At 41.0% G+C, this 25,188-nt stretch overlaps 1 protein-coding gene across 7 annotated transcripts in view; it reads right to left on the reverse strand.

Moving 5' to 3' along the window:
* Nucleotides 1–675: 675 nt before the first annotated feature.
* The window catches only part of PPP1CB (protein phosphatase 1 catalytic subunit beta), a 49,933-nt gene continuing 25,420 nt past the window's right edge, over nt 676–25,188 (reverse strand). For 6 of the 7 annotated variants that reach the window (XM_051828875.2, XM_070067905.1, XM_070067903.1 and 3 more), the window contains 6 exons: nt 23,953–24,183; nt 20,653–20,757; nt 18,714–18,785; nt 8,985–9,136; nt 4,218–4,352; nt 676–2,497 (listed from right to left, as the gene is read on the reverse strand). In XM_051828875.2, the coding sequence (XP_051684835.1) occupies nt 2,393–2,497; nt 4,218–4,352; nt 8,985–9,136; nt 18,714–18,785; nt 20,653–20,757; nt 23,953–24,183 (800 nt within the window). In that variant the 3' untranslated portion in view covers nt 676–2,392. 7 annotated transcript variants of the gene reach the window in all.

Genomic DNA, 25,188 nt, shown 5'->3' on the forward strand with positions numbered 1-25,188 from the left:
TTTAAAGATTTATTTATTTATTTGAAAGGCAGGGTTATAGAGAGGCAGAGGCAGAGAGAGGTCTTCTATCCAATGGTTCACTCCCCAGGTGGCCGCCAATGGCTGGAGTTGCACTGATCCGAAGCCAGGAGCCAGGAGCTTCTTCCCAGTCTCCCATGTGGGTGCAGGGGCCCAAGGACTTGGGCCATCTTCTACTGCTTTCCCAGGCCATAGCAGAAAGCTGGATTGGAAGTGGAGCAGCTGGGATTCGAACAGGCGCCCACATGGAATGCCAACACTGCAGGTACAGACCCTCCCATATGTGGTTTTTATCTGGATGAATTTCTAAATAATTTCCTACTGACCAAAAAATCAATAGAATCCAGATTAATGTGGTTTAACTAATACTGAGATTAATAAAGACTGCCCTTTCCCCGCCACAGGCTTCAATATGACTTCTAGAAGAATCTATCTAAAATTCTATTTAGAAACTGCTCAACTTATACTTCAACCAAGAAGCTGTTTAAGTCAAAACTGATAGTGTGTGTGTGTCCTAATCTAGCATACCAAAAGCAATTCATGAATATTTTCAGAAAAGAAATCAATTCAATGTCAGAAACATAGTGTCATTCTGAATAAAATGTATGTTTAAATGTGTCGCTCTGAAGAAAAAAGCAATAAAATAATCAGTCAGGCTTCATATCAATTAGACAACTTTTACTAAATGAGAAAACTACATTTAAAATGTGCTTTAAAACAAAATAGAATTAGAAAAAAAAAGACATATGCAGTTTAAGGAAACTTTGCACTGTGCTGAAAATCAAATATTTCTTGCAGTAATACAATGCGCCAATTCATAAACTGTAAGTTAACAGAATTCTCATTTTAACATTTTCAAAGACAATATTAAGGTCAAGAATTTCACATCTATGGTAGCACATATAGAAGGGCATTATAAATGTGATGTCCATCCCTATGAAGCTTACAAATTTGACAATGCTCAATAAAAGCTTTTAGAGTCACATCCAATAGTGTCACATCCAAACAATCACAAATCTGTGCTCTGTAAGTTCTCCTTCTAAAATCTTAATGGTGACTTTTCTATTCCTTGCCATGTTAATGCTAACCCTTAAAAAAAGAGAGAACAGGAAAAGAAATGCTGCAATAAACTCTTGATCACATACAGAAATTATTGCTACTATAGTTCACTACAAAGCATATCTATACAGTATCATATGAACTTTGATTACGAAAAATCAGAATAAAAATCTTTAGTGACATAAGCCTTACAATCGTATACAACATTCACATGGCAATATTAGACAGTTAAGCACCCAATACCCATAGTTGACAAAATGTCCCACTGACCAGCATTCAATTAAATACATCCTTCGTATAAAGGGAGAAAAAAAGAGATAGTGTCAGCTTTCCAAGGCTTGTCAAAAAAGGATTCTCATGTTTTGTGGATCTAAAAACAAAACCAACAACAACAGCAACAACAAAAATCCCAAAAAACAAAACCAATGCAGGTGAGGGTGTTACCAGAAAGTTAAGCATGCCAAAAGGTGTTTCGTGCGAATTAAAACCTAAAGCCAAGGTACCACATAATCACATTACCAACTATTTGGGTAATACTATATGAGCCTTACATTAAAGTTAAATGAAATGCTACTGCACAATAGAGCATTAATAAGTTAAAAATTAGAGTGCACAAATTCAAATCAGTGGCAATTTCTGAATAAAGCAAAATATTCACTATCAGCTGTAAAGTTTGCCCAGTCAAACTGATTAAAACCAATGAATTGGACAGTCTGCATATTTTTAAAAACTATCACTCTCTAAAATTCCTTTTTAATGTAATGAGGAATAAATTTTCTTAAGATCAAACAGGTATATAAGTAGATAAGCAAAAGAAAGTAACAGTTGGTGAATGTCTTTAAAGCTCTTCCCATATTTCACTTTTTAAAATGTTTAGGGAAAAAATATTGCCATTATTCTAGCAAAAACAAACAAAACAAAACAAAACAAGCCCAAAATAATTAAACAACCAAGCAACACTAAAACCACATTACACAGATGGATCATCATGCTTTCATCTGGTTTAATTATCACATCTAGTTTAACTGGGATGCTTTTCAACTTTAAAAATTGTGATACGTGAAGATGTAACCTGAATGGATAATTTTGAATTTGGATTTAACTTTGTTGAATATAACAGAATATACTTATTACAATACAGTGTAGCACATCTTTCTATTAGAAAAAAATTTAAGATCCTTTACCCGTCTCCTTAAGTTAAAGGTGTGACATCATAAAGGGTGTCAAATGGCTGGATGGTTTTACAGTGCACACTTATATATATTATGAAGTATGTCCTTAACAAATCTGGTGGTTTCTTTATAGAATTCCTTCTTCACCTTTTCTTCGGTGGATTAGCTGTTCGAGGTGGAGTGACAGGGCGTCCAGAATTCAGTCCACCATACTGGTATTTAGCTTTCTTTTCAGATGGTTTCAATATCTTAAAGTAAATAATAAATGAATAAGCAGTGTTACTCTTTCAAATGCAGCAAGCTTAAGAAAACTGATAGGGTGGGTCTTTTTTTCAATAAGGGGCATACAAATTGAGAAAAAGGACAACACAAATGCAGAACAGCAAAATTCCACCAACATTTCTTATTTAAAGAGAGTACACATGTGTGAACACTATTATTTATCATCCCATTAATATATTTTAGTTAATAAAAATTTCAGTAAAATTTTTTCCAAATTTATCTCTGGTGAGGAAAAGAACACCAGTTTAAGAATCAAAAGATGTAGGTTTTCATCATAATTCTGACATATTTACTTAGTAGGGCAATTAACCTTCAACATGTCACAAACGCTTCAGGCCTTATTTTTTTGTGTACAAATAAATATCGATATATTTTATTACAAACCTTAGAGCTCAACTATTTAAAATGTACAAGTCAACAGTTTTTAGTGTATATATATTCATCCAAACAATTATCATAATTTAAATTTAGCACATTTTTGTTACCCCAAAACAATCTTTGTTCCTGTTATCAATCATTTCTCATTCCTGCTCTCTACCTTTCCATAACCCCTCCAACTCTAAAAAGTACTAACTTACCTGATATCTCTACAGATTTGCCTATTTTGGACTTAATTGTTAAGACCTTCCAGTCTTTTTCTTCTTCTTTTTTTTTTTTTTTTGTGACAGGCAGAGTTAGAGACAGAGAGAAAGGTCTTCCTTCCGTTGGTTCTTCCCCCAAATGGCTGCTACGGCCAGAGCGCTGTGCCGATCCGAAGCCAGGAGCCAGGTGCTTCCTCCTGGTCTCCCATGCAAGTGCAGGGCCCAAGCACTTGGGCCACCCTCCACTGCCTTCCCGGGCCACAGCAGAGAGCTGGACTGGAAGAGGAGCAACCAGGACAGAACCCGGTGCCCTAACCAGGAATAGAACCTGGGGTGCCAGCGCCGCAGGCGGATTAGCAGCCTAGTGAGCCATAGCACCAGCCTTCTTCCTCTTTTTTTTAAAAAGATTTATTTGAAACAGTTACACAGAGAGGAAGAGACAGATCTTCTATCCACCAGTTCACTCCCCAGATGTCGGAAGCTTCTTCCAGATCTTCCACATGAGTGCAGGGGCCCAAGCACTGGGCCATCTTCTGCTGCCTTAGCAGCAGGGTGCATTAGCAGGGAGCTAGTTTGGAAATGGAGCAGCAGGGTCTTGAACCAGTGCCCCTATGGTATGCTGGCATTGCAGGTGGTGGCTTTACCCACTATGCCACAATGCCAGCCCCAAGACATTTCAGTCCTAACACTGCACTACCTGGTCTGATCGTCAGCTCCAGCTCCTGACTCCAGCTTCCTGCCACTGGAGAGAGAAAACACTTATCTGTAAATGCATACTTTAAAATTCTTTGGAAAGATTTTTATTTAGGTAAATGTTCTGTTTTTTTTTTCTTCATTGTATTTATACTGTTTTCTTTCCCCAGTGCCCATCCCAGGTAAGTCACTACCTTACAGGTCACACTCAGTCAAGGATGAGTTCCCTAAAATTCAAATATTTGATGGGTACCAAAAGTTAGAAATTTTTGTGATGAAAAACAGAAATCTCTAATGAGTGCCAATGATAATCATTTCCTAATTAAAATTTCAATAAACCTAAAAGTAAAATTGTACTGACAATAGTTTTAAATAGATTTCTAGTTGTTACAAATTTAGATCTATATCATACCTGAAATGAACACATCAAAGTCTCATCCACACTCATCATTCCACCAGCATTATCAAACTCGCCACAGTAATTTGGGGCTGAAAATAGGGTTACCAATTGTCGCTTAGCAAAAAATTCATATCCATCTTCCACCACCTGTCAAAGGAGAAAGAAAACGGCATTTATTAGCAGGCAATTGTCAGCTATCTATATTAATTAAGATTAATAGGTAATGGCCTAAAAAAACACTTGTTTTGTTTTGGAAGTTTTGATATCTATTCTTAAACTTTGCTTAGAACATTAAATTGGTGTGCCTTTTCTGTAAAATGGCAGAGATTAAGCTTAAATGGAATAATAGGTTTGTAATTACTAAAAAGCATATTTCCAAGGCTTCCCATGAGACAAAAATGAAATACCCTAATGTGTACAGTAACCACAGGGACCTGGGACATGAGGTGGGACTCTGATGACAGCATATAATCCCACTATAGAACCCTTCAATGAGTAACAACCAGGCCACAAAAAACTTCCCCACAAACTTTTTGTTTGCTTTGCTTTTAAACTTCATATCAGTGGTATATACCTACAAACTGAAAACATTACTAACTTGAGTTTCATTTATACAGATCAGGCTCCTTAAGTTAAATGATTATAGGCTGAAGTTTTATACCACATGTAATTTTTTTCCTTAATGTTTTAAATTTCTAGACTCTATTGTCAATTCCTGAGTTATTTGAACAGCTTATATTTCTCAGCTTATGACTCTAACTTTTGGGTTTATGAGAGGTAAACAAAAACATGTAAACAGTTTATATTTATCTACAAAAACCAAGATTACTTTTTTTTCTTAAAGATTTTATTTATTTATTCGATAGGAAGAATTACAGATAGTGAGAGAGAAACAGAGAGAAAGGTCTTCCTTCCGTTGGTTCACCCCCTATATGGTCGCTACGGCCGGCGCTACACCGATCCAAAGCCAGGAGCCAGGTGCTTCCTCCCAGTCTCCCATGCGAGTGCAGGGCCCAAGCACTTGGGCCATCCTCCACTGCCTTCCCAGGCCACAGCAGAAAGCTGGACTGGAAGAGGAACAACTGGGACTAGAACCCGGTGCCCATATAGGATGCAGCACCACCACAGATGGAGGATTAACCAAAGGAGCCACAGCGCCGGCCCATCCAAGATTGCTTTTTTTTTTTTTTTTTTTTTTTTTTAACAAGCAGAGTTAGACAGAAAGAGCGAGACAGAGAGAAAGGTCTTCCTTCCATTGGTTCAACCCCAAAATGGCCGCTACAGCCAGCGCGCTGAGCCGATCCGAAGCCAGGAGCCAGGTGCTTCCTCCAGGTCTCCCATGTAGGTGCAAGGCTCAAAGACTTGGGCCATCCTCCACTGCCCTCCCAGGCCACAGCAGAGAGCTGGACTGGAAGAGAAGCAACCAGGACAGACCTGGCGCCCCAACCAGGACTAGAACCCGGAGTGCCGGCGCCGCAGGAGGAGGATTAGCCTAGTGAGCTGTGGCGCCAGCCTCTAAGATTACTTGTTAAAGTCTATTTTGGCCGGCACCGTGGCTCAATAGGCTAATCCTCCGCCTTGTGGCGCCGGCACATCGGGTTCTAGTCCTGGTTGGGGAGCTGGATTCTGTCCCAGTTGCCCCTCTTCCAGGCCAGCTCTCTGCTGTGGCCAGGGAGTGCAGTGGAGGATGGCCCAGGTGCTTGGGCCCTGCACCCCATGGGAGACCAGGAGAAGTACCTGGCTCCTTCCTGCCTTCAGATCAGCGCAATGCGCTGGCCGCAGCGGCCATTGGAGGGTGAACCAACGGCAAAGGAAGACCTTTCTCTCTGTCTCTCTCTCTCACTGTCTACCTCTGCCTGTCAAAAAAAAAAAAAAAAAAAAAAAAGTCTATTTTAGGGGCGGCACTATGGCATTAACAGGTAAAGCTGCTTCCGGCAGTGCTTGCATCCCATATGGGTGCCACTTGGAAGTTCCAGCTGCTCCTCTTCCAATCCGCTGTCAGGGCCTGGGAAAGCAGAAGACAGCCCAAGTCCTTGGGCCCCTGTCCCTGAGTGGGAGATCTGGAAGAAGCTCCTGGCTCCTGGCATTGCGGCCAATTGGGGAGTGAACCAGTGGATGGTTCTCTCTGCCTCTCTTTCTCTGTGTAACTCTTTCAAATAAATAAATAAATAAATCTTAAAGTAAGTCTATTTTAGGTATCCTTTTTGATAAGCAAAATTATCCTATAATACTTCCATAGAATTACAATTATTTACTTTTTAAAATAAATCATACCTCACTGCTGGGAATGTGCCTCTGTTGAAATTTACCTCACAGCACAATTTAGATATTAATCTTTTTGGTTAAGACTGCAACACTTTATCTATGGTTTCTAGTTTTCAGTTTTTGTTCATTCTTTCAAACACTCTTTTTAAAGATTTATTTATTTCCAAGTCAGTTACAGAGAGAGGTAGAGCAGAGAGATCTTCCATCGCTGGTTCATTCCTCAGATGGCCTCAAGGACCCAGGTGCTTCATCTGGGTCTCCCACACAGGTGGCAGGGGCCTGAACACTTGGGCCACCTTCTGCTGCTCTTCCCTAGCCATTAGTAGGGAGCTGGATTTGAAGTGCGCAAATGGGAACCAGTGTCACAGGCAGCCAGTCCCCTTAAATTTTTTTTTTTTTTTTTTTTTTTTTTGACAGGCAGAGTGGACAGTGTGAGAGAGAGACAGAGAGAAAGGTCTTCCTTTGCCGTTGGTGTACCCTCCAATGGCCGCCGCGGCCAGCGCGCTGCGGCCGGCGTACCGCGCTGATCCGATGGCAGGAGCCAGGAGCCAGGTGCTTTTCCTGGTCTCCCATGGGGTGCAGGGCCCAAGCACCTGGGCCATCCTCCACTGCACTCCCTAGCCACAGCAGAGAGCTGGCCTGGAAGAGGGGCAACCGGGACAGAATCCGGCGCCCCGACCGGGACTAGAACCCGGTGTGCCGGCGCCGCTAGGCGGAGGATTAGCCTAGTGAGCCGCGGCGCCGACCCCCTTAAATTTTTTAAAAAGGAAATATTAGTAGTTTGTGTTGTTTCCTACTGTTAAATCTCATAATTTTAGAGATAACATGTTTGAAAATAAAAACAATAGAGGGGCCAGTGCTGTGGCATAGAGGGTTAAAGCCCCGGCCTGTAGTGCCAGCATCCTATATGGATGCCAGTTTGAGTCCGGCTGCTCCACTTTTAATCCAGCTCTCTGCTATGGCCTGGGAAAGCAGTAAAAGATGGCCCAAGTCTTTTGGCCCCTGCATCCGCGTGGGAGACTCGGAAAAGCTCCTGGCTCCTGTCTTCGGACGAGTGCAGCTCTCGCCATTGCAGCCATCTGGGTAGTCAGCAGCAGATGGAAGACTTTTCTTTGCCTCTGCCTCTCTCTAACTCTGCCTTTCAAATAAGTAAGTAAATTTAAAAAAAAAATAAAGTAAACATAGAATTCTGGAAGTTCCTGGAAAAGTCCACATACATAAACTAAGTTACTTTAGTAACTTCACATTTTAAAATCATCACCTATTTTTGAAAAGACCAATGAATGGAGATCTATGGCTGAAACAACTTAACCAAGGGGATTTCAGTTAGGTAACTTATTAGCAACCCTGCTCTTTTATCAAAATCATAAACATGATAAGTACTGATTAGAAGACAAATTTGCTAACAGTAAAGGCTTTAGGAACGTAACTTCATTTCAACTGCGTGACAGGAGAGAAGCACGTAGTACCTAACGTGCAGCGGGTGGGAAGCCAATCATTTTTATGAGTTAGGATCACAGCACTCAAGTGTCATAGGGAATAAAGCTTCAGACAAAATGGAAGTAATTTCTAACACAACATGATTAACTTAACATATCTTGCTTTAAAAATAATAAAGAATCACTAATATAATCTTTAAAGTAGCCAAAAATTATTTTTAAAAATTAAAGTGATTGAAAAGTGTATCAGTTATGTTTTAGAGAGTGTTTCTGGAAAAATATGAAGTATTCTTAAATAATAATAATGGTTTTATCACAGCTGAGATAACGATACAACGCAGTCTGTAGTCAAATCCCCCAATGGACTCAAAAATGCCTTCTTAAAGAGCATTTTGATTTTATCAAACTCCAAACAATATCCATACAATGACTGATAATATGGGACTGTTACCCATTATAGATCATATAAAAAAAAATCTAGATTATGTCTAGAAAGCTTCAGAAAAGCACTAAAAATTTTTCTAGAGTTGCACACATTATTCAATATATCCTTTTGAAACATTTCTTCTTGTACAGTGAGAAAAGGTTAACAAAGCATTTGTTTTTGTTAATTAAAGATTATCTATTTGAAGGAGTTACAGACTGAGGGAGAGACAGAGAGCGATCTTCCATCTGCTCATTCACTCCCCAGATGGTTACAACGGCTAGGGCGGGAGCAGGCCAATCCCAGGAGCCAGGAACTTCTTTCAGGTCTCCTATGTGGGTAGTAGGGACCCAAGCACCTGGGCCATCTTCCTCAGCTTTTCCCAGGACATTAGCAGGGAGCTGGATCAAAAGTGGAGCAGCCGGAACTTGAACTGGCACCCATTTGGGATGCCGGCTTTGAAGGCTGAGGCTTTACCCACAATGCCACAACGCTGGCTCCAAAGCATTTACAATGGTACAATCTAGGTAATGGCTTTGTCTCTCCCACTGCCTTCTTTACACAAGTCATTCAGATGTCTCAAAAATAAAATGAGAGGGACTGTGTGAAGTTAACAAATATTAAGCTATCCACAACTCTTATAGTTCATACCTGATGAGCTCGACAAATCAGGTCTAAATCATGACGATTCAGAAATTTACTGACTACATCAGCGCCAAAAGTGAAGGAAACACCACGGTCATTTTCTCCCCAGCCTTGCACGTCCTTGTCTGGGTCAGACCACAGTAAATCACAGAGCAAACCTTTAAAGAACAGAAATACAGCAATGAAAAAGAAAAAAAGGAAAAATAAAACACAAAAACTTCGACTAAAGGACATCTACATCACATCTCTTTTCCTGCCCTCTTACCCTTCAATAAACAATGGTAATTATTTGCCCCCAAGTATCTCAGCCTAGCTAACTCATTCAACAAGACTGCCTGGCCTCTTAAGAGAAGTACTGGAACCAGTCCTACAGAGAGGAAATCTGTACGACATGCTCTAAGTTCATTTTTTCTGAATTTTTACACACGAATAAATGATTGACTCAGTAGCATTTTTTTTCTTTTTTCAGGATATTCATTTATTTATTTATTATCTGAAAGGCAGTAAGAGAGAGAAGGAGAGACACAGAGATCTTCCATCTGCTGGTTCACTCCCCAAATGGCCGCAAAGACTGGGGCTGTGCCAGGCGTAAGCTGGGAGCTTCATCTGGGTCTCCCATTGAGTGCAAGAGCCTAAGGGCTTGGGCCAACCTCACTTGCCTTCCCAGGCACAACTGTAGGGAGCTGGGTTAGAAGTGGAGCAGCTGGGGCTCTAGCACTGCAGGCCACAGCTTTAACTTGCTGAGCCACAGTGCTGGCCCCTGTAGCATTTTTCATCCCTTCCTTATGGAGTTACGCTGTTACTGAGCACTATAATCTACTCCACTAGACTATTTATCCCCGAGCCCATAACACACCAGAGGTTTTCAGTAAGTCTTTATAAAAAGCTCATGGGGCTAGTATCCCCACATTTTTCTCTCTTCAGGACTGTCTTGGTTATTTTGACTCCTTTGTTCTTCCACATAAAGTTCAGAACCAGCTTGCTTAAGTCCATGAAAACTCAACTGTAATATCACTGGGATTGCATTTAACCTACGGACCAATCTGAGGAAAGAAAAATATCTTCTCCTTAGATCTGAAGGATTTAAAAGGAAAGTATGGTGGAACAAAATCAGACTAATCCTGAACTTTAGTAATGTTTTGGTCAAAAGAGGTCAGAACTGGGACTGGCACAGTGGCGTAGTAGGTTAATCCTCCGCCTGCGGTGCTGGCATCCCACATGGGTGCTGGTTCTAGTCCCGGCTGCTCCTCTTCCAACCCAGCTCTCTGCTATGGCCTGGGAAAGCAGCAGAAGACGGCCCAAGTCCTTGGGCCCCTGCACCCATGTGGGAGACTGGGAAGAAGCTCCTGGGTCCTGGCTTCAGATCAGCGCAGCTCCGGCCATTGTGGCCATTTGGGGAGTGAACCAATGGACAGAAGACCTTTCTCTCTCTCTCTCTCTCTCACGGTCTATAACTCTACCTCTCAAATAAAATAAATAAAAATCTTTAAATAAATAAATAAAAAAAAGAGGTCAGAACTAGAAATACTTATCTTAGCATCTTCAATAGATAAAGAGTAATGGAAATCTTAGAATTCAAACCACCTTGAAACCATAAAGTGAGAAGACCGGGGAATGAGCAAAGAAATAGTGAGGAGGAATGATCAAAATAAACAACAACAAAAACAATTGGCAAAGATTTCCTAAAAGGATAAAGAATTGTCTAGAAGTTGGAAATGGTTAAGTTTCAATGCCACAAATATATGGAGTAAGACAAAGAACAAATATAGGCCAATTATAGTAAATTATCAGACCTTAATGAAAGTAGATTCAATGGTTCAGGGTAGGATACTTAAGTAAAAGTTGAACTGTAGTGACATCAGGAGTGGACAATGAAATGGTGATATTAAATAATTTTTTAAGAATTACAATGGCTAATGAAGTTTTTAACCATTGGACCAAATGTCTGCCCCAGGGAAGGTGTTTTTAATACAATGAGATGGTTTAAGATTTTTAAAATTTATTATCTTTTATTCTTAAAAAAATTTAGTTATATTTATTTGAAAGACAAACAGATTATCTTTCATCTGTTGGTTTACTCTTCAAATGCCCAAAACAGCTGGGGCTAGTCCAGGCTAAAGCCAGGAGCTGGGAACTCAATTTGGGTCTACCACATGGGTGGCAGGATCCAAGCCCCAAGACCATCATCGGCTGCCTCCCAGAGTGCAACTTAGCAGGAAGCTGAAATCAGAAGCAGGGTCAGGACTCGAACCCAGGCACTTGAATAAGGAACATGGGCATCCTGGGTGATGTCTTAACCACTGCATCAAACTCCGTATTACAGCTTATCCTGAAAGATCTCCATAGGAGAATTATCTAAAATACAACAGAATTAATGGCAATGTATTAAATTTCCATCATCGATATTTCCTAAACTCCTGCTATTATGTTTTAAGGAATTCGCCAACACAAAAAATCCACTGGAATATGTAGTCTCAATTCATAAGCCCTTTCTGGTTGAAGCTCTTCACATATCTCCAGCACTCTTTAATGCTTCCCACTTTCCAGTCTGATCCTTGAGATGAAAGCAGTGAGCAGAAAGCCAAGATACTGCGGCCAGCATGGCAGTGAGCTAAGCTGCTGCCTACAATGCTGGCGTCCTATAACAGAGGGCTGGTTTGAGCTCTGGCTGCTCTATTTCCCATCTGCTCCCTACTGATGGTCTTGGGAAAGCAGCAGAGGACAGATCAAGTATTTAAGCCTCTGTCACTCACGTGAGAGACCCACCGGGATGGAGTTTTTAACTCCTAGCTTCAGCCTAGACATCCCAGCCTTGGAAATCATCTGGGGAGAGTGAACCAGCACACAGGAAAATGTTCTCTCTCTCCCTGTCTCTCAGCAACACTCTGCCTTTCAAATAAATCTTTAAAAACAAAAAAAAGGCACCAAGATACTAAGACTCTATAATTTCAGTGACAACCTGTAAAACCACAAAGTAGCTGGCTTCAAGATTTTTGAGTGTGGATGCATACAATATAAAATAATAACAGCAACAACAATCTGGAATTCCGCAACCTTAATGGAGTCAGATAAGAATTTCAGAGTCAAGATTCAATGTTTAAAGAACAAGCATTGAATTAATTTGGCTACTGTTTCAAAGATTACATTAATTTATAAATTAAATTTCTATGTGTTATACAGAACAAGATCAAAACTATTAACATTTCAGAAATTTCCCATTACGACATGCTGAAAACAGAAACCTTACATGTCACTCTCAAAACTGAACTGTACACAGAAACTTTAAACAGTGAATATATATTTTATACCTTATTTTAAGTACTGAGGTTGGCACTGTGGTATAGTGGATGAAAATGCCTTGTGACACCAGCATCCCATGTGGGGGCTGGTTCATGTCTTGGCTGCTCCACTTTCAATCCAGGTTCCTGATAATGGCCCAGGAAAAGCAGTGGAAGACGGCCAAAGTATTTGGGACCCTGTCACCCATGCATGAGACCTGGCATGAAGCTCTTGATTCCTGGCTTCGGCCTGGCCCAGTCCTGCCTGGTACAGCCATCTAGGGAGTGAACCAGTGAATAGAAGCTCTCTCTTTTTTTCTCTCTGCCCCTCTCATTCTCTCCCTCTACTGTACCTTTGGAAATAAATAAGTTTTAGGTACTAGTTTCTATTATATTGGGTCAAATATATTTTATAATTAAAATTAAAAGCCAGGGTGGGATGGGTGCAGTAGGTTAAGCTGCTACTTACAATGCCAGCATCCCATACTGAAGTGACAATTCCAATCCTGCTCCCTGCTAATGCACCTGGGAAGGCAGCAAATGATGGCCCAAGTTCTGGGTCCCTGTCACCCATATGGGAGACTAGAATGGAGTTCTGGAGTTCCTAGCTCGGGCTTTGACTTGGCCCAGCCCTGGCTGTTGCAGGCACCTGAGGAGTCAATCAGTGGATGGGACATCTCTTTCAAATAAAGAAGTTATGGCAAAAATCTCCGCTTTCTTACCTTTTATATTTGCCAAAAATCAGTTGTGTTACCTGAGAAGTTCTGGGGCAACTTATTACTACAATACAGTGTTAAGAGCAGGCTGACACCAGAGGATCTACACAGCTATTTCCAATGGTTAATATACAGTCATGAGGAGCATTCAAAGTGACATTACCAGACTTTCAGTACAGTGAGCAAAATAATTCAATGACACTTGAAAGAAAGCAATCCCAGGGATGGCACTGTGATGTAGTGGGTGATGCCAGCATCCCCTGAGTGCCAGTTTGAGTCCTGGCTGGTCCATTGTTGATCCAGTCCCTGTTAATGAACCTGGGAAAGCAGCAGAAGAAAGATGGCACAAATACTTGGGCCTCTGCCACTCATGTGGGAAACATGGCTGTAGTTCCAGGCTCCTGGCTTTGGTCTGGTCCAAGCCTGGCTTTTGGAGCCATTTAGGGAGTGAACCCGGGGATGGAAGCATTCATTCTCTCTCTCTCTCAAGTAAGAATCTTAAAAATAGAAGAGGGGGAAGGCAGTGCTGTGGCACTGTGGGTTAAAGCCCCAGCCCATTGTGCTGACATCCTATATGGGCACCAGTTAGTGTCCTGGCTGCTCAGCTTCCAATCCAGCTCCTTGCTAATGCACCTGGAAAGCAGTAGAAGATGGCCCAAGTCCTTGGGGCCCTGCACCCACATGGGAGACCTAGCAGAAGCTCCTGGCTTAGAATCAGCTCAGCTCTGGCAACTGTGTCCATTTGGGGAGTAAACCAGTGGATAGAAAACCTCTCTGTTTCTACATCTTTCAGTAACTCTTAAAATAAATTCCGCACTGGGTCATGAATAGTATTCAATGTTTATCCAACGAAACTTTATAGGTAATGGGAAACGAATTCACCCATAATCCACTCCAATACTTTAAAAAAAAAAGACTTACTTAATTATTTGAATGGCAGAGTTGCAGAGTTGCAGAGAGGCAGAGGCAGAGGCAGAGGCAGAGGCAGAGAAAGAGAAAGAGAGAAAGAGAAAGAGAGAAAGAGAGAAAGAGAGAAAGAGAGAGAAGTGTCTCCCATTTGCTGGTTCACTCCCAGGTCAGGAACCAGGAGCTTCTTCCAGGTGCAGGGGCCCAAAGATCTGGGCCATCTTCCACTGCTTTCCCAGGCCATAGCAAAGAGCTGGATCGGAAATGAAGCAGCCAGAACTCAAACTAGTACCCATGTGATGCCAACCCTGCAGGTGGTGGCTTTACCCACTATGCCACAGTGCTGGCCCCTCCAATACTTATTTAATGAATAATCAATTTCCTTTTAACAATAAGCAATCTTCTTATCAGTAACTAAAGTCCCCCCCATATGTATTTTGTTCACAATATGTAACAGGATTTCTGGATCCTATGTCATGCCTGAGAATCTCCATTGTTAACACATGTAAATTTGCTGGGAACTGATGAGTATAGTATGTATAAGGGTGTATCTGATTACACAAATAACACTGGGACAATCTATCCAAAAAGGTGAGCTCTTTTTTTTTTTTATTTGACAGGTAGAGTTACAGACAGTGAGAGGGAGAGACAGAGAGAAAGGTCTTCCTTCTGTTGGTTCACTCCCCAAATGGCTGCAACAGCCAGCGCTGCACCGATCTGAAGCCAGGAGTTAGGTGCTTCTTCCCGGTCTCCCATTCGGGTATAGGGGCCCAAGCATTTGGGCCATCCTCCACTGCCCTCCCGGGCTATAGCAGAGAACTGGATTGGAAGAGGAGCAACAGGGACTAGAACCTGGCACCCATACGGATGCAATGCTGTAGGCGGAGGATTAACCAAGTGAACCACGGCACCGGCCCGAGTCTCTTTTTTAAGATAAATTTTTTGGCAGGAAAAAGAGAAAGAGTAGTTTTGCTTATGTTAATGTTTTTAACAGTATGAACATGTGTAATATAATAAAAAATATATTTGGTCTTTGTAACTGTTCTGTCCTGGCTCCCAAAATTCTTGCAATTTCCTGAAAGATAGTAATGTCTTTTGTTATTCATAATGGGCTCCTTTCTACCACCAACTGAGCCTGTAGTAAAGAAGCAATTCAAGGCTTCAAGATAGAGCTATTCACCACAAAGACCAAACATCTGAGCAGACAGTTAGAATTTTCATACCTGTCTTTCCCCTCATTTATTGGTGATCATGGTGCTAAATATGAATTTCTATTAAAAACAACAACTCTTGGGGCCAGCACTGTGGCACAGCAGTTAAAGCTGCTGCTTGTGCCACCGGCATCCTGTAAGCGCACTGGTTCGAGTCTTGGCTGCTCCACTTCTGATCCAGCTCCCTGCTTTGGCCTGGGAAAGCAGTAGAAAACAGCCTAAGTCCTTGAGCACCTACATGGGAGACTCAGAAGAAGTTCCTGGCTCCTGGCTTTGGATTGGCACAACTCTGGCCATTGTGGCCATTTGGGGAAATGAACCAGTGGGTGGAAGACCTTTCTCTCTGTAATTCTACCTCTCAGATAAATAAATCTTCAAACAAACAAACAAAAAACTACTACTCCTGACTGTGATTTGGAGAGGTTCCAGTTCAGAGAGGGCATGGAGTTCTGGGCTAACATTTCCATCCCCAGTACCTTCCTCTACGTATAGCTTTCACTTGGCTATTCCTGAGTTATGTTTTTAATCACTTTTTTTATTATGATTTTTTAAAGCATTATTTTATTTATTTGAAAAAGTTACATAGAGAGAGGAGGAGAGGCAGAGAGGTCTTCCATTCTGCTGGTTCACTCCCCTAATGACTGCAATGGCCAGAGAGGGGCTGATTCAAAGCCAAGAGCCAAGGGCTTCCTCCAGGTCTCCTATGCGGGTGCAGGGGCCCAAGGACTTGGGCCATCTTCTACTGCTTCCCAGGCCATAGCAGAGAGTAGGAGCAGAAGAGGAGCAGCCAGGACTCAAACCGGAGCCCATATGGGTTGCCGGCACTGCAGGCTGGGGCTTTAACCTGCTATGCCACAGCACCAGCCCCCCCCCCTTTTTTTTTTTTAATATTTTATTTTATTTGAAAGAGTCTCAAAGAGAGAAGGAGGGGCAAAGGAGAAAGATCGATCTCCTATCCGTTGGTTTACTTCCCAAATGGACGCAAATGGCTGAGGCTGGGCAAGGCCAAAGTCAGTATCCAGGAGCTTCACCCATGTCTCCCATGTGGGTAGAAGGGCCCAAGCACTTAGGGCACTCTCCACTGCCTTCCCAGGCGCATTAGCAGGGAGATGGATCAGATGTGGAGCAACCGGGACTTCAACTGGCACTCATATGGGATGCTGGCACTGTAGGTATGGGGCTTTACATGCTAGGCCATAGCACTGGCCCCAAGTTACATCCTTTGTAACAAATGAATAAATGTGGGTAAATCACCAAGGAGGGGGTTGTGAAACCTCCCCACTTGTAGGTGGCTGGGCAGATCTTACTTGTATCAGTAATGTAGAATGGAGCCTTTAGTCTGAGCACTCTGTGGTAATTTCAGGAGCCAGTGTCAGATTTGAATCAGACACTTACCTAGTGTCAGAATTGGTTGTTGTGTGGAAAAAGCACACATATTTGGTATCAGAAAACACCACAAAGAAAGTACTGATTTTTAGGCAAAAGGAAGCAAAGCAACCTGCCTATACATAATGACATTTATGTTATAAATGTCATGATTAGATACTTCAGAATATATGCTAGTACTGAAATAGGAGTAATAACATTTACAAAAACTTATTTTCACTTTATTTAAAAGTAGAGATTTCCCATTCACTCCCCAGATGCCTGTGTGTGCTGGGGCTGGGCCTGGCTAAAGCCAGGAGCCAGAACTTAATGCAGGTTTCCCACACAAATAGCAGAGACTCAAGCAGTTGAACCATCATCTGCTGCTTCCTGGGTGCACATTAGTGGGAAGCTGGATCAGAAGTAAGGAAGGGCCAGTGCTGTGGCCTAGTGGGTAAAGCCGCCGCCTGCAGTGCCGGTAACCCATATGGGTGTCGGTTCGTGTCCTGGCTGCTCCACTTCCGATCCAGCTCTCTGCTATGGCCTGGGAAAGCAGCGGAAGATGGCCCAAGTCCTTGGACCCCTGCATCCACATGGGAGACCCAGAAGAAGCTCCTGGCTTCAGATTGGCCCAACTCTGGCCATCAGGGAAAGAACCAGTGGATGTAACACTTCTCTCTCTCTCTCTCTCTGCCTCTGCCTCTCAAATAAGTAAGTCTTAAAAAGAAAAAAAAAAAAAGATGCTTAAAAAAAAAAAAAAAAGGCAAAGAAGCTGCAACTCAAACTAAGCACTCTGATATAAGATACAGGTGTCCCAACCAGCATCTTAACTGCTACACCAAATGCCTGCCCCAGGGAAAAACATTTTAAAGCCAATAGAAAGGTCAGGGTAAGTGACAGCTGTGTCTACTATTTACATACAAAATTACATCAGGATTCACTGTTATCAATTCACATTTTATCTTCAACCAGAATGTATTGCCCTCCCCCCTCTTTTGACAGGCAGAGTTAAACAGTGAGAGAGAGAAAGACAGAGAGAAAGGTCTTCCTTCCGTTGGTTCACCCCCCAAATGGCCGCTACAGCCGGCGCTCTTTGCCGATCTGAAGCCAGGAGCCAGGTGCTTCTTCCTGGTCTCCCATGCGGGTGCAGGGCCCAAGCACTTGGGCCATCCTCCACTGTCTTCCCAGGCCACAGAAGAGAGCTGGACTGGAAGAGGAGCAACCGGGACAGAACCAGCGCCCCAACTGGGACTAGAACTCAGAGTGCCGGTGCCGCAGGACGAGGATTATCCTAGTGAGCCGTGGTGCCGGCCCTGCCTATTATTTTGACTTGCTTAGCCAACTTAAGAGACAGTTTTACTGTCTAAATAGCCAATTTTCATTTTTTCATGTATTTTGCAGAATTTCATAAAATCAGCCACATCTCTAGAAACTTAAGAGCTCTTAAACTCTAAAGACAGATACTGAAAATAATGGAGAACTAGTAGATAATTTTTTTTTATTTTATTTATTTTTTTTGACAGGCAGAGTGGACAGTGAGAGAGAGACAGAGAGAAAGGTCTTCCTTTGCCGTTGGTTCACCCTCCAATGGCCGCTGCGGCCAGCGCGCTGTGGCCGGCGCACCGCACTGATCCGATGGCAGGAGCCAGGTGCTCCTCCTGGTCTCCCATGGGGTGCAGGGCCCAAGGACTTGGGCCATCCTCCACTGCACTCCCGGGCCACAGCAGAGAGCTGGCCTGGAAGAGGGGCAACCGGGACAGAATCCGGCGCCCCGACCGGGACTAGAACCCGGTGTGCTGGCGCCGCAAGGTGGAGGATTAACCTAGTCAGCCGTGGCGCCGGCCAATAGTAGATAATTTTTAAAGAAGGTAATTATATTCTTTGCTAAGAAACAGAATAATTTTAAAAACGTTTGGACAAATCCAACAGTTTTTTTTAAAGATATAATCATGCCAATATGAACGAAAGAATTAAAAAATAGAAAGGTAAAGGGAATCAACAGCAAGATCTTTTTTTGTGATAAAATAAGTTTAACAGAACCCTATTATGGTTGCACATAAAACCTCACAGTTCCATGTTTTGTGGAATAATTAGCACAAAGTGAAATACAATACTGCAAATAAAGTAATAGAGTTAGTTGGTTTACTATACAAGGGGCTCTATTATATATATTAGATGAATCAATCTTATTTCCACTAAAGATAATTAAGCTGAAATACATTAACACATAAAAATAATTAAATTTCTCTCTATACTTACCTGTATCAGGGACATCAGTGGGTCTCATAATTCTCCGAATCTGCTCCATAGATTGTAGGTCTGGTGACAGTCCTACAAATAAACAGATGAGACTTAGTCTTCATATCTATAAAATTTCAAGTCAATAAAAAAGTATTTGATCAACACAGATTCACTACATGAAATTAAAATCCTCAGAAGTGGTCTTTTTAATGTCATCTTAAGAGATCATTTATTGAACTTTTATGAATTCCCCTATACTGTATCATGATTACATCACCCTCTCCATTTTTCCCTACCAGGGAAATGATATCCCCTTATATTTCAGAAGATTTTCCACAGATGGGAGCTACAGCAATCTTTCTGTCCAATCATTCCCTGCCCTTCACAGGAACATGCCCAGTTACAAACTTTCCCACCGCTACTGTCATTTCTCACCACCTGATCTAAAAATTTTTACTTCCAAGTTAAAATGCTTCGGTTGGTCCTCTAAGCCATTCTCACATCCCACTTAAACTGGCTCACTACCTTCATCAAAGTACAAATTCTTAGCCACAAAGATAAAGAAGAAAGCACATAAAAACACTTTGCAATCTTTAAAGTGGTACATTAAAATGTAAGCTTTTATTTCCTTTTGTTAGGTAATCCAACTATCATCACAAGGAGCAGAACTAAACATTATTTCATAAAGCTGTATTTCTATTCTTAGCTATACTGTATAAGAACTACAATTCCTCTGGTGTTTAATATATACTGAAAAACAAGTTTCCATTTATATGGTGAATTATGTTGTCAGAAAATGAGCCACTAGGGGCCAGCGCTGTGGTGCAGCGGGTTAATGCCCCGGCCTGAAGTGCTGGCATCCTATATGGGAGGCTGGTTCTAGTCCTGGCTGCTCCACTTCCGATCCAGCTCTCTGCTGTGGCCTGGGAAAGTAGTAGAAAATGGCCCAAGTCCTTGGGCCCTTGCACCTAGGTAGGAGACCTGGAGGAGGCTCCTGGCTCCTGACTTCAGATCGGTGCAGCTTCAGCTGTTGCAGCCAGTTGGGGAGCGAACCAGTGAATGGAATACCTCTCTCTCTCTGCCTCTCCTCTCTCTGTGTAACTCTTTCAAATAAATCTTAAAAAAAAAAAAAAAGAGAAAGAAAATGAGCCACTTATTAGCTCAGATGTAGGTAAATGCATCTAACCTTTCCATGTTTCTCCATTTGAATTCTTCCTGTATGTTGATAAAAATCTAATTTTCTTACGTTATTTCCATTAATTTCTAATAACCCAAAACAATTATTAGAGCATTCATCAATTTCCTTTGCTCAGTATTCAATTCTCTATATATGACAGTCAATTCTTGCATGTTCCTAAAACTGCACAACATACGAAGATTGTCTCAAGTCCCTTTTAATGCTCCAAAGTCTATTTTTCCCCTAAAACCCATGCTTCCATCAATATTTGTCCAACAATTCTCCTTTTTTGGACTTTTCAATAATTATTTTCTCTAGAAGTACCAACATAATCAAGTCTCTTATTAGTCATATCTGTTTCTGTTTCATACATCTATTTTATTAGCAGATTTTTAAATTCATTAAGATTATCAGATCACATACTATACATATTTGCAAGGCATCTAGCCAACTGCTAACTTTTATGTCTTCAATTTTTTTTCCCACAAATCATACAGAACTTACCATTGTATGAAAAGTTATTTTTAGGAATAAAGCAGACACATTGCATGAAGCCAACTCTTGACAAATGTTAAGATATGTATCAATCACATCTGGATGCTGATGAAAGATTTTGTTATAGGCAGGAAATGAGCCTCTCATTTTAGTATTTTTAATAATAGCAAAAGTTTTAATCACTTGAGTTCTCATAAAAGCACTGCTTTGTTTCCCCACAGCATCTTATTGTAGACCTTTTCTGAATAACAGTAAGGCAAATTCATTAAAAATTTACTGGTCTACCTCCATGACAACAGAAGATCTTCTCATCCACAATGGCAGCTATAGGCAGACAGTTAAAGCAGTCAGTGAAGGTCTTCCACAATTTAATATTAAACCTTCGCTTGCCTATAAAAAGAACAAGCAGACAGAATTTTAAAAAATATAAAACTGTTTATATTGGTTATTTAAATCCACATTATGATTTTAATTTCCTTTATGCTTATTGAGCACTTCATTTTTTATGTGTTATTTGTATACTTTAGAAAAAGTAATAGATAAAAAATATTCAGCACCTTCAGTAAAGTTGCAAGTAATTTCAAAGACTGTGCTAGGTGTTTTATGAGACAAATATATTAAACAATTTTGTCTTTTAAAGATCAGTGTAATATAGCAACTTTGAAATAGTTTAACAGGCTAGCAGCTCACTTTGAGTTTAACACCTAGCCAAATAAGCCAACAGAAGCAAAAGGGTTGCTTCCCTCTGAAGACTTTGTTTTTTAACTCTAATGCCTTGAGCAACTACAGCTTACTGCCAAGAAAGAAAATTTCGAAGTGCTCAACTGGTCGTCGCTTTTGAGCAAATTACAATTTGGCACTAGAACAAGTATAAATAAGGATACGAAGTCTGTAATTTTTCTGTAGCCTAGCATAAACAGCTATACCTTTACAGAGTTACTCTTAAATTTGCCAAGTTGCAACTAAGCCAGGAAAAACATATAAATACTAATTCTCTATGCTTCTACGCTATAGCCCATCTCTTAACTCAAAGCTCTGTTTACAAGCTGCTCTCCCATACTTAATGTCACTTAATGTCATTTCTATACAAGAGTATTCAGAACCTTATTTTATTCTTTTTTTTTTTTTTTTTAAGATTTATTTATAGGGCTGGTGCTGTAGCGTAGTAGGTAAAGCCACTACGTGCAGTGTTGTTATTCCCATATGGGTGCCAGCTGGGAGTCCTGGATGCTCCACTTCCAGCTCCCAGCTAACATACATGGGAAAGTAGTGGAGGACAGAGGATGGAGGATGGAGGACTGAGGGTGGCACAGGTTCTTGGGCCCCTGTACCCACATGGGAGAGCCAGATGAAGCTCCTGGTTCCTGACTTCAGACTGGCCCAGCTCTGGTTGTTGCAGCCATTTGGGGAGTGGGGAGTGAACCAGTGGATCGAAGATCTCTCTGACTCTTCCTCTCTAACTCGGCCTTTCAAATAAATAAATAAATCTTGAAAAAAAAAAAAAAGTTGTTTATTTGAAAATCAGAGTTACAGAGAAAAAAGAGATAGAGATATTGCATCTGCTGGTTCATTCCTTGCATGGCTGCAACAGCTGGGACTGGGCCAAGCTGAAGTCAGGACCTTCTTCCTGGTCTCCTACATGGGTATGGTGGCCCATCTTCTACTGCTTTTCCCAGGCCATTAGTAGGGAGATAGATCAGAAGTGGAGCAGCAGGGACTTGAATTGGTGCTCCTATGGGATGCCACAATCACAAGTGGTGGCTCTACCTGCTCCGCCACAATGCCAGCCGCCCCTCCTTAGTTTAGTCTTTAGTTTGATGTACCGTTGGCCCCCTGAATCCATACCTGAGGGCTCCATAACCACAGATTCAATCAACCATAAATGGAAACAAAAACAAAAACAATCTATGTCAGTTACTGTCATTATTCCCTAAATAATACAGTGTAGTAACTGATAACAGAGCACTGACACTATATAAGTAATTTAGAGATGACTTAAAGTATACAGGAGAACGTGCATAAGTTATATGCAAATCCCATAAACAAAGATCTTAAGTATCCACAGATTTTGGCATGTTTCCTGGAGGTTCTAGAACTAGTCTCCCAGAGTTACTGAGGGACACTGTATTCCAACTCACTCACTCTGAGCTACTGGTGTGTTTTAAGCAATTTAAGCTGTATTTATTACATTTCAGAAATAAAAATGCAATATAAAATCAGATACAGAATCATTCCCACTGGGGTATAAGTGTTACAAGAACAGGTAAGTTTTACATTCTGATGCATTCCCGGCGTTTAGTGAGAAGAGTGACTAACATACATAACACATTCTCAAAGTTTTGTCAAATCATTATATGAATTAAGGAGATACAAATTTGAGAAGAATTTAAGGATGGAAAAAAGTAAAAGAAGATTATAATGGCAAATTCAGGAGTAAAAAATAAATTCAATTTCAAAATAACTGATTCTAAATGTTAATTAGTGAATTAACACACTTGTTCCCATACTTAATCTAACAAAACCGCAAGACCAAATGTATATTTAGAAATTCAGTAATAACACTTAGAAACACTATTACACAATAGTAAATCTGTGTTTTCCTATTGATAAAATATAATAAAATATGGATAACCCAAAATATTCAGTATCCTGGTATTTCTAGATCTGTACATATAGATTAAAATTCTAATAATAAACCAGTTCCACCGAACTTTTCAATAGTTCTTATGACACATTATCATTACTATTATTTTTTAAAGATTTATTTATTTATTTGAAAGAGTTACACAGGGGAGGGAGGGGCAGGGGAGAGAGGGGGAGAGAGAGAGAGAGAGAAAGGTCTTCTATTCACTGGTTCATTCCCCAATTGGCCATGAATGCTGCAGTTGCGCTGATGCAAAGCCAGGAGCCAGGAGCTTCTTCTGGGTCTCCCACATGGGTGCAGCGACCCAACAATTTGGCCATCTTCTACTGCTTTCCCAGGCCATAGCAGAGAGCTGGATCAGAAGAGGAGCAGCTGGGACTCAAACCGGTGCCCATATGGGATGCTGGCACTGCAAGTGGCGGCTTTACTCTACATCACAGTGCCAGCCCCCCAACACATTCTTATTAAGGGCTTCTGATACACCACAAGAATGCAGGGAATTAAAACTCTAACTGATGCTGGAAAACCAGAAGCCACTATTTACAGTGACCTCTGTTTCACTTGATATTTTAGTAGAAAAACTAATTAAAAGAGGAACTCTCCAGACTAGGATGCTGTTGTCAGTCTAAAACAACATGACGAAGAAGTGCTCAAGGAATCAATTTAATTAGTAACGTTTTTCAGCTGCAGATTCCTCCACCCATGTGGGAACCCGGAACAAACTCCTGGCTTCACATCAGCCCAGCTCTGGACGTTGTAGCCATCTGGGGAGTGAACCAGTGGATGGAAGATTTCTGTCTCTGCCTCTCTCTCTTTCTCTGGATCTCTTTTGCCTTTAATAAATAAATCTTAAAAAAAAAATACTGAATTAAAAAACCCCTTTGACTAGAAAACTATTATGAAATGTTTTCATTAATTAAATAATTTTTATTTTCACTTACATTCATCATAGAATCCATAAATGCGATTGATGCTAGCACACTCATGGTTTCCTCTTAAGAGAAAGAAGTTCTCTGGATATTTGATTTTGTAAGCCAATAGCAAACAAATGGTTTCCAAAGACTGTTTTCCTCTATCCACATAATCTCCTAAGAAAAGATAGTTGGCTTCTGGTGGGAAACCTCCATACTCAAATAATCTCAGTAAATCTGTATACTGTCCATGAATATCTCCTAAAAAATAGAAAAAGTCAGTTTTAGAGAAATTGATGACTAAACAGCTTCTACTAAAACTTGCTGTTAATGTAAGCAGTTGCGAGTGTTCAGGACCTTATGCAATCCCCTCCCCTGGAGTGAGGGTTACACCTAGTGACTTGTTACTAATACGATGTAGCAAAAGTCAGATGGGCTGTCACTTTCAAGATAAGGTTAAAAGACTGTGACTTCTGTCTTGCTGGCACTCTCTCACCTTCTTCAGTGCTCACTGCGAAAGCCAACTGCTTCACCTGCAAAGAAGGTGGCCTCTGGCCAGTACTCATTTTGAAGAGGTTCTCAGTCCATTCAGGGCATGAGAAACTGAATCCTTCCACGGCTGAGCCTTCAGATAGATGACTACAGCCCCAGATTACGCTTTGACTAGACAAAGTGTGACAGCCCCAGAACTAGAGGACACAGATAAGCTGTGCCTGAATTCCTGACCCTCAGAAACTTGAGAATGGTAAACTAATGTTGCTGTAAGCCAGTTTTAGGGATAATTTGTCAATATAATAATAATATAAATAATAAAACAATCATATATAATGTAATTATACTTAGCAAGAATAATAAAAATAATAATATAATAGATTACACAGGTACTCTTAGCATTTTAGTGGCTTAGGGCACTTTGTTAACAAACACAGGAAAAATGGCAAGACTTTAGGAATATGTACTATAAGTAACTATTACCTTGAAGTTATTTTCATATTAAAAATTCTAAAGAAAAGTACCACAGACACTCTCTAACTTATGACAGTTAAATCTATGATTCTTCCATTTCATGGTGGCATAAAAATGATATATATTCAGTAGAAATCATACTTTAATTTTCATCTTTTCCTGATAGTGATACATGGTCTGATACTCTCTTGGCATGTTGGGCAGTGGCACTCAGCCCTGGCTCTTGGTCAGCCACAAGACCATGAGGGTAATAAACTGATACTATACAGCAGGGGTAGGGAGCCTTTTTTCTGCCAAGGG

This window comes from Oryctolagus cuniculus, chromosome 2, assembly GCF_964237555.1.
Source record: "Oryctolagus cuniculus chromosome 2, mOryCun1.1, whole genome shotgun sequence".
Taxonomy (NCBI): domain Eukaryota; kingdom Metazoa; phylum Chordata; class Mammalia; order Lagomorpha; family Leporidae; genus Oryctolagus; species Oryctolagus cuniculus.